Genomic DNA, 15,973 nt, shown 5'->3' on the forward strand with positions numbered 1-15,973 from the left:
AATGTTACAGATAGATGAGCGGTTGTTGGCGCTTCTATCTATATGGTTTTGATATTTCTTTTTTCTGTTTATGAATTTTAAATGTCATTCCAGCCTAAGGAATTTTGAGAAGCTATAGGCATTGATATTTTTATTATTCTCTTGCCATTCTCATCCTTGGTTTGAGATTCTGGACCTAATGCGTCACCATAGTGACTCTTATTCATCCACTGGTTGATCTTCATTGATGGGGTTAAGGATTCTAAATCATCTGTATAGTTCTTTTCCTTAAAGTAGCCATCAACAGAGTCATCGGAACTCAAACTGGCCTTGTCAAAGTTGCTCTCAGCAATTCTCTTACGGATAATAGCATTTCTTCTTCTAATGGCCTGGTATCTGAATAAGATGAAGAGGATTACAATAACCGTGATTCCACCAACGACAGTACCAATAACTACAGGTATGATAGTTTCTTTAGCTTTAGAAACGTTACCGCTAGCAGATGTGGATTTGGAACTAGATGGAATATAATCCAGAGAACCGGAATCATTGTTGGTATAACTTGATTGACTATCAGAGGAAGAGCTGGAATCACTGTCACTGTCACTAGATCCCTTGTTTCTGCCACTAGAAGAACTGGATGTGCTAACAGAGGTTTCGATCAAACCGGTTAGAGGAACTCTCTGATCTATCAAGGCAACCAAAGCCTTAGGAATACCAGCATTATTTACTGAGTACAGTAGACTGTCACTATCTAAAATCATCTTCTGTAAAGCGGCTACCTGGTCTGATGGAAAGTATACCAAAGCCACAGTACTGATATAATCAACAGATTGGATCTGTAATGGCATTAGTTGCTGAGCAGTGATATTGTTATACACTCCCAAAAAGGCCGAATTTAGAGCGTTTGGTAGATAGTTAAAGATTTGAGCAGAGGATTTTGGCTGTGATACAACGAAAGGATAGTTTAGAGGTTTTTTGAACCCTATAGTAATAACTGTGTAACCGTCAGCTGGTTCCTGTGATGAGGTAGACCCATAGATAGCCTTTGGTAAACGGTCAGATGAACTTGTACTGTTATCAGTGGAAGCAGTAGCAGTACTGGTAGGTTCAGCAGACTCTGTGATCAAGTTTGTTGGGATCCACCAATTAGAATCAGATCTAGAACTAGAAGAAGATGTCTCGATTGATGAAGCTGAGGTTATAGTTGGGGTTATAGTGGTGCTGTTGGCAGTTGGAGCTGTATCGATAGTATTGTCGGTTTGTATGATCAATGACGCACCGCTGGTAGTTTGATTAGCGGTAGTCAATTGTTGAGATTGTACTGGAGTAGGTGTAGGGGTCGACACCTCAACTACAGAGGATGAGATTGTTCCATTGTTGTCAGCAATAGGTTCAGCAACGGATGTTGCTGGCTCTCTAATTACTGAGGATGAAGTTGTAGTAGGGGGCGCGATTGTTTCAGGTTCTGATACATTTGCAGTTTGTTGACTTATAGTATCAAGAACAGAGGTAGGCGTAATTGGTTCTTGTGAAGAAGTTATTGGTGCTACAGTTGCTTCGGAGACGGACTGTACAACTGTTGCATTGTTAGCTTCATCGACTACACTACTTGGTGTGTGTGGTGTGCTGCTACTTGTTGTCGTAATTTCAACTGGCTGCTCTACTGGGGCTGAAGTTATAGTATCGTTTAACTGTTGAGAAGTTTCAACAGAATGTACTTCCTCAGTTGGTTGCTCTATCTGGCTACTGACACTAATTGACGATATTGGAGTGGGTATTTCACTGGATTGAATATAGTTCTGGGTATCTGTAGGAACAGTGGATGTCGTGTCATTAGCAGGCAACACTGTAGTATCGTCAGTTGGTGGCGTAACATAAATAGAAGAGGCAATAGATGAAGGAATGCTAACATGTTCTGGCTCTGTGGTAGAAGCAGTATAGTATGGAGTCGATGAGATTATATCTGTAGGCAACTCAGTTGGTACATCGGTAGTGTTGGAATTTTCAGTAGCCACGGTATCCGAGACTGCTGGTGGTGCAATATAAGAAGATGTGAAGACAGAGCTCACAGGTTCTTCTGCTGGAACTTTTGAAGAAAAAGGCACCTCGGTAGTGTCATCTGTTGTAGTAGGAAGAGTGTTGTAATCTATGGTCGAAGTAAAACTAGATAGCGGTACTGTTGCATCGTCTATTGTGCTTACGTTATCAACAGCAGTGGTATTACCATTATTAGTGGTCACTTCAACGTAATTAGAAGTAGTATTGCTATCTTCTGGAGGGTAAGATGTGGTATCAACTGGATAAGATGTGGTATCAACTGGGTAAGATGTGGTATCGACGGGATAAGACGTGGTGTCAACTGGATAAGTGGTTGTCTCTTCTGGGGTATATGAAGGGGTATCTGTTTGTTCAGCATTGGAGACAGTGGAATCAGTCAATATAGCATCAGACGCTAGAGGTGTGGTAGATTCTGTCCATGAATTATAGATTATAGAGTTTTCAGCGCTACTACTCGGCGTAGAAGTATGGACAGCAGGGTCGGTATTAGTATTAGTATTGTTGTTATCATCGAACACTATCTGCGAGCTCGTTTCAGGGAATGTATTACTGTATTCGTCGTCCGAAGAAGTAGTTACAAACAACTCCGAAGCAATAGAACCTAAATATGACGTTATCTCATTAACATTAACCGTCGATTCTAGCGTAGATGAAGGTATTATAGACGTATATTCGTTAGGATTGATACTATTGCTCTCTCTATTGCTATTACTGTTGCTCTTGCTATTACTATTGCTATTACTATTGCTATTACTATTGCTATTACTATTACTATTAGTCCCATTCAGTTTAGCAAATAGATTACTCTGTTGCTTATAACTCTCTATATCATCATTGATAGTATCAGCAGCTGCCACAGCGACAAGCAACGATAGAATTAACTTCCTCATCTAGTTCTTACTTCGTCTCTGTTTTAATGAAAGTACAGGTTAGCTGTTTTTGTTTTTTTTTACCAATAGTTAGTCTATCGGATTCTTATAATACTTGTCTAATGTTCTTTTGTAGTTTTTGAAGATCTTTCAGGTCGATAATATTAAGAATCAAGATATTCAACTTGTTTATAAAGTAGCAAAAACGCCAATTTATTATATACCGGATTGGGTGATCGGATCTTTTATTTCTTTTTTTTTCCTCTTGCATCTCAATTGTGAAACACCTTACCCGATCTGGAATTTTTTACTCTGGCACCGATTTCGCGTTTGCCTTCAATGGGTATTTTTAGCACTACAGCCCGGTCTAAGTTTCTATATTTAACTTTATGTACCCCAGTTATTTTTATCAGTGTATATATAAAGGAGGGCTACATCTTGCTGAACAGCCGCGCAGAAAACTCGGCAGCCTCCTCGTCAAACAGATCTTCCAGCTCTTGGGCCAGCCGCCTCTGCTTCTCCTCGTCGCAGCTGTCCCCTTCGAGGATTTCATAAACAAACGCAACCACCTCGTCATCCACAACGCCCAGATACTCCCGCACAAGCTCCTCCACCACACGGTGCTCCCGCAGAGCACCGTACCGCTCCTCCACGGCCTCACTCTGCCCCTCCGTGGCCATCGCCTTCTTGAAGTTGATCTTGATGCTCTCCTTCTCTGCAGCCTTCGTCTTCTCCTTCTCTGCTCCTCTTCCTGTTCCTGTTCCTGCTGCTCCTTCTACGACAACTTCTGGGTGCATCTCCCGGTCCTCTGCGTCCCGGATCTCCTCTGCGTCCCTCGCTCTGCGGCCGTAGTACCCGTCCTGTCCCTGGCGTTGCAGGTTGCGGAGGTTCTCTGCGTGTCGCTCTGCCAAATCGCTCTCATACCGCCGCGCACCGTCCATCCGTCTGCCTAGCCGCTTCAACCGTGGGCCCAGTTCCTTCCAGACCCCGAGCATCTCTCGATATTCCTCTTCATCATGTCCTTCCTCTTCCTCATCGGCTACGTCATCATCTTCTTCTTCCTCATCTATATCGTCATCGTGCTTGGTCTTTAGTAACTTGTTGAACAGTTGAGCCATATGTTTACGTCTCCTCTCGTTATCTTCATACTGTTGCCGTACCTGTTTCTCCTTTTCGATGCTGATGACTTTTGTCCGGAACTCTATTATCTCTTTACTCAATTGGTCAAGGGCCTCTCTCGGTATGTCCATTAGCGTGTTGTAGTCTATCTGGTAATCCGTCTCTTCCACCATTGTCTCTGTCTTCTGTACACCGCCGACACACTCCTCCATTAACTTGCCATAATTCCTTGTGTCTACCTGTGTATCTTGAACCTGTATGGTATCTTGATCATTGATATACCGTTTGGTGTTCTCGTCGTAGTGTACTTCGAGGTTCTTAGCCTTGGAGAACTGTTTAACAACACTAACGAACTCAGATGTCTTGGCCGGGCAGAAACGCACGAATATGACGGTCTCATCGTGCTCACCTTTGCTCAACTCCGACACCGTCCAGCTCACCACCACTTCTTCATAACTAGGAATGGCTCGTCTCAAGAACTCTTCAATGATATTCGTCTTAGTAGCTTCATCCAGGTTTACACCTTTCAAAGCTTTACTCCTCGAAGGATTCATCTCTTCCTTCAACACAATGGTCACCATAAACAATTGGTCCTCTAGCGTAGAAGGTGTGAATTGCGTTACGGGACGATACTTCCTCTCTATCTTCTGTGTGGCACTACCACCTGCCCCTCCATCTCTATTATTCTCTACACCAGCACTTTCTTTAGCTACATCGATCTGACCACCCTGCTTAGTGAGGTTGTTTAGTTGCTCCGTCCTAAACCTCTCGAGATTCGCCTTGAGAATCGGTATGTATCCTACCTTAGGTTGTATACTGGTCCACCCACTGTCACTCTTCGAGACATGGCTAAGGTAGAGTCTCTCGGGTGAAACATATACCAACTTGTCATCCATTGTTAAAAACTTGTTTTGTTCTTGTTCAGTTTTTGCTTCATCTTATTCAAACTTTGTCTATTACTTTAATTTAGTCTAATTTCAAAATTATTTTTTTTTGGTAAAATTAAAGATTTTTCCGTTTTGGGAGCGATGAGTTTTAAAATATTGGAATTATTCGTGAATAAAAAAAAAATGCTTTAAACTATAACACAAATCTATAAAGAGATACAAAATGATTTTTTTAATGAGACGACAGGATGTCCTTGATAGTAACGTTATCTGGTACCTCTAATGCTTCTTTCCAAAACTTACTTAGATGTCTTGACCCACTATCACAAGCAATAATGACGATGTTAGAGTTATCCGGCAATACCGAGGGGTCATTTCTGTTAATCAGCTCTACTGCAGCAACAGCATTGATTGCTGTACTACTTCCAATAAACAGCCCGTCGTTGATGGACAAATACTTAGCCATTTGTAGTGCTTGTTTATCTGTCACTCTGATCGACTCATCTATATATTTCTCACCCTTTAGGAAGTTAAAGGTTAGTCTGTTTAACCCAATACCTTCAACAATGGTGTCCACTTGGTGTCTCCTTCTAGTGCCTTCTTTCTCGACATGATCATACATGACACCGTAATTGATTCTGTTGTAGAAGCCGGATCCCTGAGGGTCTGCTAGCACTACGTAAGGTGATATTCTTTCTTTCAAGTAGCGAGAAACACCGCTGATGGTACCACCTGTGCCACATCCCGAGATGAAACAGTCCACTTTACCGTTCAGTTGCTTATAAATCTCTGGGCCCGTAGTCTTGTAGTGAATCTCCCAGTTATGTTCGTTCTCGAACTGGTCACAGAATATGGCATATTTGGTCTTCCCACTGGCTAAGTACTCCTCGCACGCTTTCTTAGCAGCGTTCACGTATTGCTCTGGGTCGACGATAGAAGCCGGTTTCACAGGGTTGATGATGGCTCCGAGACTCTTCAGCAGGTTCAGTTTCTCTAAAGAGGTATCATCGGGCAGCGAGATGTGTGCTTTGTAACCCAGCGAGTTGCAGATCATGGCCAAGGAGATACCGGTAGACCCACTGGTCCCTTCGAACACCATCCCGGGCTCACCACGCTTCAACAGGCCTTGTTCCTCTGCGACCCGTATAATATTCAACGCGATCCTGTCCTTGGCACTGCCACCAGGGTTGTTCATCTCTAACTTCGCATACACATTAATGTTCCTGTCTCCGTCACACAACGACTTCAACCGAACCATCGGCGTGTGCCCAATCAGCTCCTCCATACCATCATACACGTTCCGCACTCTATTGCACCTGTAAGCCCGGTAAACCGCATACACTGCCCCACAGAGAGCGACCCCACAACCAATCCACTGTCTATCCTTCATTGAGCTTCTCTCTCTCTCGATATAGTATATATATAGCAGTGTGTGTGTGTGTGTGTGTGTGTGCTAAAGCACACACACATATACACACACAGCTCTTTATACATAAAGTAAACCAGTCACTCACAACGTACATCCATGTGATATATACAATCGTACGTATATCCATGTGACATCACATTTAACGTATTGAGGTTCCAGAACACCCCCCCTCTTCCGGATCAACGGAGCATCAAGATAGTAAAAACAATTTTTTTTGGGGGGGCGGGAGCGAGGGAATAACAATACTGTGTAAGGAATAACAAGTTCTTAGAATACAGTGCAGGGAATAGACGGCATAAACGTAGGTGCAAACAATGGGGGGAGTAATAAAAAAAAAGGGGCGGGGGGAGATGATAGAGATAGAGATAGAGATTGGAGAGAAGAGGAGAGGAGAGGCTGTATATACGGGTGTTACTGTGGAGAGATAAGGGAATCGATATCAAAGGGAAAGGGAAGGGGGTGAAGGGGGGTGAGATATCGGATTCTGTAGTAGAAAAGGGCGTAGGGAATAAATAAGGGGAGAAGGTGGGAATGGAGGGAAAAAGGAGGCTCGGCGGCAAATGTTTTAGAAACTGAGAAAGTGGGGTTTTTCCAGAGGAATCGAGATTTGGAATGAGGGGTGGTCCAAAGAGATGATATTATTTAAAAAAAAAAAGGTATATAAAGGGCAACTCAATTGGAAAGTTCGATAAGAGAGAGATCTTATATAACAATTTATAAAGCAATCAATTATAACAAACACAATAAACAAAACAAACTTAAATACAATAACAAACAACAAAATATGACTAGAACTAACAAATGGACTGTTCATGAATCTAAGGCTAACCCACGTTACTTTACACACAACGGGAACTATGGTGTTTCACCAAACGGGGTGAAGAGAGAAGGTTCCGGTAAGGGTAACTGGGGTAAGCCAGGTGATGAGATCAATGATTTGATAGATAGTGGTGAGATTCAACCTGTCTTTAACAAACAAAGACGTGGGTCCAACAACCAGCAGAACGAGAAGAAGTTCATCAACATTCAAAAGCATGAATTGTGAAGTTTCTCTTGCGACTAAGCCCCAAAAACAAAAACAAAAAAAAGTGCATATATATAAAAATATTTCTTTTTTTTTAAAACTCTATATAGCATTTCTATTTTAATGACACGTTTATGATAATGATAAAAAATGTTTATTTTTTTTATGTAAAGCCTTTACGTTTATTACGTATTATGTATTCGTCACGTTGACTAGTTATCCTATCGATGATCACTTGTTTCGTTAAATAGTCAAAGTCACCGGAGACGTCATCGATGTTTATCACAGTGTAGTCCCTGCCACTGTTCTGGGCTCTTGCAGCATCAAGCTCTATGATAATACCGTCTATGTATTTGCAACTCAAGATGCTGAGAGCCTTCTCCTTCAAGGTCATAATATCCTCGTGGTCATCTCTTATGTTGACGAGCAACTCGTAGTCCCCGTACTTGTCTCTCAAGGTTTTGATCTTCGAGATGTGGCCGATGTGGAATAGGTCAAAGTTGCCATCCACCACGACAACTTCCCGCTTCTTCGTGTTGCCTTTTACCAGCACGGTTTCTAGCGTGTTTTTGTACACATGGCATCCTGCGGAGTAACCGTCACGGGCAGTACTGTATCGCGTTAGTTCATCAAGGGTCACTATTTCGTCTGGCCTGGTATGGTGGTCACGAGAACCAGTCAATATACGTTGTATTATATCGCTTGTACTCACACCGGCGGTACGCTTTACACACTTGTATCTACCGCAATCTTTCATCCCTTGGTAACAGTCATTCCCATCTTTATCTAAAGTGATATCATCACCGTGTACCACATACATACAACCGTACTTGTTCATGACATCAGCCTGTGTCACGTAGGGAGCGTCCTCGACAACAACGTCGCACCAACGGTTACTTCTAGCGTGCTCGTATCTCTCACGCTCCTTCATCACAGGGAGACACCCTTTGTTAATCCGTATATCCTCATCATTATGTATACCGCAGATCAACATGTCGTTGCCACTCTTGACATCTGGACTAATAGTCCTACGGGCTTGGCAAAAGACACCAGCGTGACCATGATGAGTGAAATCAAAACATCCATCGATCCAAACTTTCTCTTCCCAAAGTGGTATTGTCATATTTGTACTTTTATTATAGTGTTTTGTTCTATTATAGTTTGTATTTTTTTTTTTTGATTGTTTATTATAGTTTTTTCCCTCTAATTCAAGTACCGATGCTCTAATTATTCAATTTTCCTCTTCTCGATTTATATATCTCCCTAAAAGGTCTTTTGTTTTTATTATGATGATGATTATAATGTTATTGCTTTTTTCAGTTGTTTTTTTTTTTTGTTTTTTCGTTTTCTGCCTAGGGATTTTATTATTATAAGTTTGTTTTTGTTGTGTTTTTTGTCATCTATCACCTAAGATTTGGTTGTTGTCTTGCTTTCCTGGTAGGCAAATGATCAACGCAGAAGATATCCAAAAATCGCCGTGCAACCCTTACTCCCTTCTTAGCACGGCACGCTTCGTTAATTCCTTTTTTTTTTCTTTTAATACGTAGACGTTAGCCCTCAAACCAAATATCCAATCTCTACCCTTTTCTAGAACTTGGACACAAATAAACACAGAGCCAAACGAAGAAAGAAGTATACCAATGTGCCCGTATCTCTTCTTATCTTCCGCACAGAACCCCCACTACACAGCTGTGAAAGCGCAATGTTTCTTGTGTAATCCTCTATGGTGAGTCACAGAAACAGCCGTACAGAAATCTTAGCACACAAAATAGAAGAAACACACAAAACTTCATACAGTTACCCGGATTCAAAGTCGTTTGTTAGTACTTTCCACGTGACTAATTATTCTCTTTATGCTGGTGATCCACATCCTGGTCTCTTCATCTGCCATTATATTAGCCGTCTGCTGTTGCTGTTGGTAGTTGATCTTACGCTCGTGGATTCCCACTTGGCTCACTCCGATGGGCCATGCGACGGAGCCCATGCTCAGGTGCATGTACGACTCCGTGCACCGCTGCAACTGTGCTTTGTCGCCGGTTCTCTGGTATTCTTGCAGGTAATGTAGTGTGGTCGACAGCGAGATCAAACTGTCACTCGCTAGCGTACCCTTCCGAAGTTTTACCAACAGCGGGTAAAGGCAGATCTTGGTCTGTTTCAGCAACTCATCCTCCTTCCCAATTGTCGGCCCCTTAGCAGCTACAGCACTATCATACCCCCACTGGCTCAATAACTCGTGTATATACATGTTGATGTTCAAACTCAACTCCTCAACCTTGCCGCTATCACCTATCATCCCCGGATCAATCCGCCCGCTTATCCCTTTCTCTTCGGCTATCTTCACAGCGACCCTCTCATCTCTAGACATCTTGGCTCCTATATAGTATATCTCCTTGATTTTATACAATGCACGGTGATTTCATTAACAGATAACCAGCTCTTGTTAAATAATTAACCTTCTGGCCTTGCAGATATCTCATATACCATCTTTCTTTTTTAAATATTAAGAGACCTTCTCTCAAAAGCGAGAGCTCTCTCTTAAAGGATTTTAAAAACGAGGGCCTTTCTGAAAAGGCAGATGTGAAAACTTTTTAAAGAGCAATCACCCTGGCGAGATACATACAGAAAGTTGATACTGTACATTTTCTATTGAGCAAATACCTATAGAGATTAGAAACATGTCTCAGAGAGCGACTCCCGTACCACCAGTTGCTGCAGCTGCCAACGATAACGATTCCGGTGATGATTACTTGTCTCAGGAGGAAGAAGTCTTTGATGGTAACGATATTGAGAATAATGAGACTAAGGTTTATGAGGAGTCCTTAGATTTGGATTTGGAGAAGAGTAAGAGGCAAGTTTGGCTAGTTAGGCTGCCTATGTTCCTTGCAGAGAAGTGGAGAGATAGAAACAATCTACACGGGCAGCAGCTCGGGAAGATTAGGATTAACCAGGATGGTTCTAAGATTCAGTTGATCCTGGATGAGAATGACAATGATTCTATTCCACATGAGTACGACTTAGAGCTTACGAAGAAGATTGTGGAGAATGAGTATGTCTTTACGGAGCAGAACTTGAAGAAATACCAGCAACGTGAAAGGGAGCTTGCTGCGGACCCCGAGAAGCAGAGACAGGCTTACTTAAAGAAACAGGAACGTGAGGAAGAGTTAAAGAAGAAACAACAGCAACAGAAGCGTAGAAACCAGAGGAAAAGGTTTAACCACAGAGTTATGACTGACAGAGATGGTAGAGACAGGTACATTCCATACGTGAAAACAATTCCAAAGAAGACCGCTATTGTCGGTACCGTGTGTCACGAATGTCAAGTTATGCCGTCTATGCATGACCCTAACTACCATAAGATTGTCGAGCAAAGGCGAAACATTGTTAAGAACTCGAACAAGGAGAGAATTACTACGCTGGACGAGACCGTTGGTGTTACCATGTCTCACACTGGTATGTCCATGAGATCTGACAACTCTAATTTCTTGAAAGTCGGTCGTGAGAAGGCAAAGAACAACGTCAAGTCCATTCGTATGCCAAAGAAGGAAATTCTGGATTACTTATTCAAGTTATTTGATGAATATGATTACTGGTCTCTAAAGGGTTTGAAGGAACGTACAAGACAACCAGAAGCTCATTTGAAAGAATGTTTGGATAAAGTTGCAACACTGGTGAAAAAAGGCCCTTATGCATTCAAGTATACTTTGAGACCAGAATATAAGAAGCTGAAGGAGGAAGAAAGAAAGGCCACTTTGGGTGAACTGGCCAGTGAAGATCAAAATGATGATGTTAGAGAAGTTAATGGTGAAACCAACGAAAATGAAGGTGAAGAAGAAATTGAGATGGAAGACATTGTTTAATAATATTACATTTTTTTTTTTTATGGTAAATGGATACTTAATGCTATAAAGACATACATATAAAAAAATAAAATTTATTAATAGTTTCTCTTATTTCCACTTCCTTATACAGAGGAGTAACAGTTATATATAATGCAATGCTAACCAAGACTAATAAACACTCTTAGTGTGTAATGCTTGTATTTGAAGATTTAGATTGTACTTCTATTTAATCATTCTTTTTGTTCGAGATCTCTAGTAGTTTCTCTCTATTTTTGTCCATCTCTGATACATCATTGATCTTAGAAGGTGAAACAGAATTATTTCGTATATTCTCCTTCTCGGTAAGGTCTTCGACTTCTTCATCATTTTCATTTATTATCCGAATTTTTCTTACATCACTAAAACTTACCTTTCTTCTCATGGTTGTAGATATGCTATCAGGAGTCGATAGATTTTCTGTTTTACCAACTCCAGTAGATTTAGTATCCTTCAACTCGTTAACTACCGTGACACTGTTAGAACGGCTGTTTATTCTCCCACCTATTAGCTCAGCGGTTCTTATCCATCTTCTTCTACGTGTATATTTAGAGAAAGAGTCTTCTGTTGTAGGTTTCTTCCACGTATTGTCGTAATATATGAAACCTTCATCAGCACTTGGTGAAGCACTAGTCTTCATTTTAGTTGAAGGTAATTGGATTGCACCATCATTTGTTAAATCAAGTCTCCATTCTTTATCAATCCATTTCCATTCTAGTCCCGAATCGCCTTCTGGTAGAGTAAACTCTTCAATTGGTGGAGCTGTGTTCAAGAACTCATCAGTCCAACTAGACCTTTCGTAACTTAACATACTGGCAGTCCAACCAATCCCAATCCAACGACGTTGATTCTCATATAGTACATAGGTAAATCTAATAGGCTCGTTACTTGCGTTAGTACCCTTCTTATTACCTGTGAGTTTCTTTATCTGGTCATTGACTGATGTGAATATAGTATAATGTTGATTGATCCCACCCATATCTAAACCTGTGACATAAAACATAAACAATCGGACAATTCTAAACTTCCACAGCGTACGTCTACATCTCTTAGACCATTTAGAATGATAAGTCAATGCATAAAAACCAGAAACAAGGAGTAATGATCTAGGACGTAGAAGTAGCTGTGTCAATAAAATATAGAGTGGTGACAAAAAGGCGCTGGTGAATAACAATCTCTGGATATCCTGGGAATTTAATATAGTCAATGGTGACAGCACTATATCGGCCTTTGTAGAGACCCGTACCATGATATGTACTATATCGTCCAAAGATGGACAAGACATCATGGTTTCTTCGACTGCATTGTCGAGTAATGAGTAGCACCATATAATTCCAACAAGTAGGAGATGTCCGAAATATTTTATCAAGAACTGGAAGTATAGGACAAAGCAAAAATAGGCAATAATGCACAGGAAATTTAAGTATATATTATCATTAGTCCATGTTACTACACTCAAAAACTTATCCGTGACAATAAGATATGGATACAACTTCACTAGAGCTTTGGAAACAGTTGGAGGTGTAGAGTTTAATAGTGGTGATGACACTATAGTATAATCCTCCTCTTCTTCTGAGTTATTATATACATTGGCCTTCCACTTTCCTCTTTTCTTCAGTACACTTTTAATGACTTTATTAGTTGCAATCCGCTCCTTCTCCTCTTCAGTCAGCGGTTTACTGTTCGACATTTGGATGAAAGTATATTTAACTTATTGTAGATTATCTTTATTAGATCGAATTGATGTCTTCCTCCTAAGATAGTTATCCTTCCAGTTGATAAATAATTAAGGATAAGATGTGTTTATTTGGTAGTATTCCCTTTATCCAAAAAATTATACCTTTTCTTATCCAAAAAAAATAATTAAATCCTAGTTACTATGTTACCTTATTGTAGTAAGTATACACCCTTGAGTCCCAATTATAGAATTGATCTTTCCATCATGTACTCATCATAATTGCTATTTCTCCGTTAAAATGTCAAAGTTTACTCTAGAACTAAAAATTTGGGATGGGATAATGCAAGGATTGCTGCGGTTCTACGGGGATTTCTAAGGAACTAATTAAAAAGGAAATGGTAGATAATACCAATATATTGATAAAAATTGTATATAGTTATCGGAATGTTTGTCTAGGTTGTCTACTTGATTATGTGATGTAGTGTAGGGTATCTTGGTCGTCTACGTCTCTTTGGATGTAGTCCTTTTCTATAAGTGTTTCTATGCTGTTTTTGAATGCTGCGATAGTCAATGTAAAACGGGTAGCAACCTCGACGGCGATTGCTTCTTGCAGTTCTCCGATTGCTAGCCTTCTCTCACGCTTCATAACTCTTACAATGGCAGCGTTTATTACCTCCATCCGTTCGCGATCCACGGTATCCATGAATTTAGTTCTTTCTGGTTTTCCTGCTGTGACTACACCTGTAATCATTTGCAATTTGACCTTCAATACCGGCGCAGTGAATTCATCGTTGATGCTAAACACGTCAGTTTCTGATATGGTCTTGGATGAAGGATTTTTCAAGAGGATTCTGGACCGGGGGGCGGTAGTCATTGAAAGAAGGATACGGTCTAGCTCCTTGTCCGGCAGACCGGTCATGTCTTGTATCATGTTTCTACTTAGGTTGTCGTGATCCTTGAATAGAAAGAAGATTGAAGCCGCATATATTGGTAAATGAATCTCGTGGTATGATTTAGCAAACTGGTGCCCAACCTCAATGGAACTCAGATGATGAGACCACTTCAGCACTCTTTGATTATATTTCTTTCCATAGAAGGATTGGAATTGATCTTGGACTTCCTGTAGAGCTGCAGGAAGTTTAAAGTTCGGATCAATCTTGTCAGGGTTTTGGAAAGGCCATGATGTTGGTGTTAATATTTGAGGTTTAAACATGAACTCTGATATATTTTCCTTATTGGACTTCTGGAATGTCTTGTAGAGCTCTGTGGAGGCACTGACATCTCTTAGCATACCTTCAAGCTTCGAAGTAAACAAGGACCCCATTTCATTTTTAATTTGCGTAATCAGCCACCTTTCTAGGTCAAGTGACGATTTTTGTTGCAAAAGTCTCTTTGAAAGTTGCTGCTGATAATATACAGAAAATATGTCCTTCTCCTGAAGTAATTTAAATATTTTAACAGCAGCTTCTAGATCACTTTTCACTTGTTTAAAGTTCTGTTTCTCAGCTGATAATTTTAAGCATGCATCCAAGTAAATAGTGATGAACTCTGAAGATCTTCTCCCACTTTGGTTAAGATAAGAAGTTAAAGTCTCGTTAACGATAACAGAGCTATTATAGGCTTTGGTTTCAGTTTCAGCAGCAACTTTTTCATTAGGAACCACGATACTACCAAAATTAATGTCGCTCAGGAATTTATGATAAGTTTTATATATTTCCAATACTCTGGACGTCCATTGTGAAGCAAATTGTATCCTTTTCTTAGGCTGTTCTTTAGGTTCTGTGTCATTACAGTAATTTAAAATATATTCTTTTATTGATCTGACAATGTTATACCTATAGTCATCAGATAATGAGACGGAATAAATCTGCTGTAGAAGATTTATATTGTTCTCTTTGAATGAGATACCGATCAGTTCTGGAATATGTTGGTTTAGTTTATTATTGTACAAAACTTGTTCAAGAATGTTGTTTATTTTAACAATGGTATCACTATTAAGGTATTCTTCAGCTAATTCGTTCTCAAATTTTTGTAGTTCTCTGATTCTGCTTAGACATTCAAGAGCTGTGCTTGACGACGGATCAAAAGAACTGGAGTAGAACATTTCAGTTTCATGAAGAAATTTTGGTTCAAAGTAGTTGAGATAGAATGTGTCCTTGGTGTCAACAATAGTTTCCATCATAGATACTAATGTTTTCCACATATATGTCTTTGTTTCGTCAACTTCTTCTTGTTTTCTTGACTCGTTTATATCTCTGACCAATCCATTAATTATTGGGTCTTGTAGTTTCATTAATATATGTTTCTTAAAGAGTTGTAGCCCCATTTCATGAATCTCTAGCACTCTATTGGGCTTTGAATAAACTTTATCCATGTAGATAGTGAGGTCACTAATAGTTTTGAATATAGCTGACTGCTGTTTCCAAACTTCACAAAGTTTTGTCAGCAAATGTGAGCGATCGCCAGTAACCTTAGGTTCGAGCTCTTCTTCCCTCAACTTTTCTAGCTTAAGTGAAATATAGTCCTCGAAAGCCTGATATAATTTCTGGCCATTCCTATTGAGTACTTGGGTATAGATTATTCGATACATCTCACCAAATGATAGTTTCTCAGTATCCTCAGCATAGATATGATCCAAAGCCTGAGCTAAAACTGCCCATGCCTGGTCAAATTCCTGCTTGGGAATACCTAATTTCGCAGGTATTCTAATACCTACACGTCTGTTTATCATTTCCTATGTCCTTTTCTACTTCTAACTCAACAATATTTAAAAGAAAGTAACCCATCTATCAGTATGATTCCAACCGTATAGACAAAAACTAAATAGCCAGTCTTTTGTGTAAGTGTTAATTTGCATCAAAACAATGTTAATAACCCGTTTGATTCAAATACCTTTAATAGTTCTTATAAGCCTTTTTTTATTTTTCATTAAATTAGAGCCCGAGCCTTTGGAATTTTAAACCTTAGAAAGTTTTTGATATGATACCAACTGATATACTAACCAGACTAGAATACTACGAAATCAGACTGTTTAATAGATTAAGATCCTTCT

At 40.1% G+C, this 15,973-nt stretch overlaps 9 protein-coding genes across 9 annotated transcripts; 2 read left to right on the forward strand and 7 right to left on the reverse strand.

Annotated features, from left to right (window-relative positions):
* Positions 1–77: 77 nt before the first annotated feature.
* On the reverse strand, positions 78–2,930 carry MSB2 (Msb2p; the record flags this gene model as incomplete). Its single annotated transcript, XM_071050902.1, has 1 exon — positions 78–2,930. One exon carries the CDS (start codon positions 2,928–2,930, stop codon positions 78–80), a length of 2,853 nt encoding a protein of 950 aa, XP_070908114.1.
* A 410-nt stretch (positions 2,931–3,340) lies between these two features.
* On the reverse strand, positions 3,341–4,924 carry SNU71 (Snu71p; the record flags this gene model as incomplete). The annotated part of the gene is made up of 1 exon (XM_071050903.1): positions 3,341–4,924. The coding sequence occupies one exon, from the start codon at positions 4,922–4,924 to the stop codon at positions 3,341–3,343; it is 1,584 nt and encodes a 527-aa protein (XP_070908115.1).
* A 223-nt stretch (positions 4,925–5,147) lies between these two features.
* Positions 5,148–6,305, reverse strand: MCY1 (putative cysteine synthase; the record flags this gene model as incomplete). Its single annotated transcript, XM_071050904.1, has 1 exon — positions 5,148–6,305. The coding sequence occupies one exon, from the start codon at positions 6,303–6,305 to the stop codon at positions 5,148–5,150; it is 1,158 nt and encodes a 385-aa protein (XP_070908116.1).
* An 823-nt stretch (positions 6,306–7,128) lies between these two features.
* On the forward strand, positions 7,129–7,389 carry STF2 (ATPase-stabilizing factor family protein; the record flags this gene model as incomplete). Its single annotated transcript, XM_071050905.1, has 1 exon — positions 7,129–7,389. One exon carries the CDS (start codon positions 7,129–7,131, stop codon positions 7,387–7,389), a length of 261 nt encoding a protein of 86 aa, XP_070908117.1.
* A 142-nt stretch (positions 7,390–7,531) lies between these two features.
* ECT1 (ethanolamine-phosphate cytidylyltransferase) lies at positions 7,532–8,491 on the reverse strand (the record flags this gene model as incomplete). The annotated part of the gene is made up of 1 exon (XM_071050906.1): positions 7,532–8,491. The coding sequence occupies one exon, from the start codon at positions 8,489–8,491 to the stop codon at positions 7,532–7,534; it is 960 nt and encodes a 319-aa protein (XP_070908118.1).
* Positions 8,492–9,175: 684 nt separating this feature from the next.
* Positions 9,176–9,733, reverse strand: PRP18 (mRNA splicing protein PRP18; the record flags this gene model as incomplete). Its single annotated transcript, XM_071050907.1, has 1 exon — positions 9,176–9,733. The coding sequence occupies one exon, from the start codon at positions 9,731–9,733 to the stop codon at positions 9,176–9,178; it is 558 nt and encodes a 185-aa protein (XP_070908119.1).
* Positions 9,734–10,043: 310 nt separating this feature from the next.
* On the forward strand, positions 10,044–11,225 carry TFG2 (transcription factor IIF subunit TFG2; the record flags this gene model as incomplete). The annotated part of the gene is made up of 1 exon (XM_071050908.1): positions 10,044–11,225. One exon carries the CDS (start codon positions 10,044–10,046, stop codon positions 11,223–11,225), a length of 1,182 nt encoding a protein of 393 aa, XP_070908120.1.
* Positions 11,226–11,433: 208 nt separating this feature from the next.
* PEX31 (peroxisome biogenesis protein) lies at positions 11,434–12,933 on the reverse strand (the record flags this gene model as incomplete). Its single annotated transcript, XM_071050909.1, has 1 exon — positions 11,434–12,933. One exon carries the CDS (start codon positions 12,931–12,933, stop codon positions 11,434–11,436), a length of 1,500 nt encoding a protein of 499 aa, XP_070908121.1.
* Positions 12,934–13,390: 457 nt separating this feature from the next.
* On the reverse strand, positions 13,391–15,652 carry CUL3 (cullin CUL3; the record flags this gene model as incomplete). Its single annotated transcript, XM_071050910.1, has 1 exon — positions 13,391–15,652. One exon carries the CDS (start codon positions 15,650–15,652, stop codon positions 13,391–13,393), a length of 2,262 nt encoding a protein of 753 aa, XP_070908122.1.
* Positions 15,653–15,973: the final 321 nt, after the last annotated feature.

This window comes from Nakaseomyces bracarensis (genome assembly GCF_045282275.1).
Source record: "Nakaseomyces bracarensis strain CBM3 chromosome Unknown Scaff4_1, whole genome shotgun sequence".
Taxonomy (NCBI): Eukaryota; Fungi; Ascomycota; class Saccharomycetes; order Saccharomycetales; family Saccharomycetaceae; genus Nakaseomyces; species Nakaseomyces bracarensis.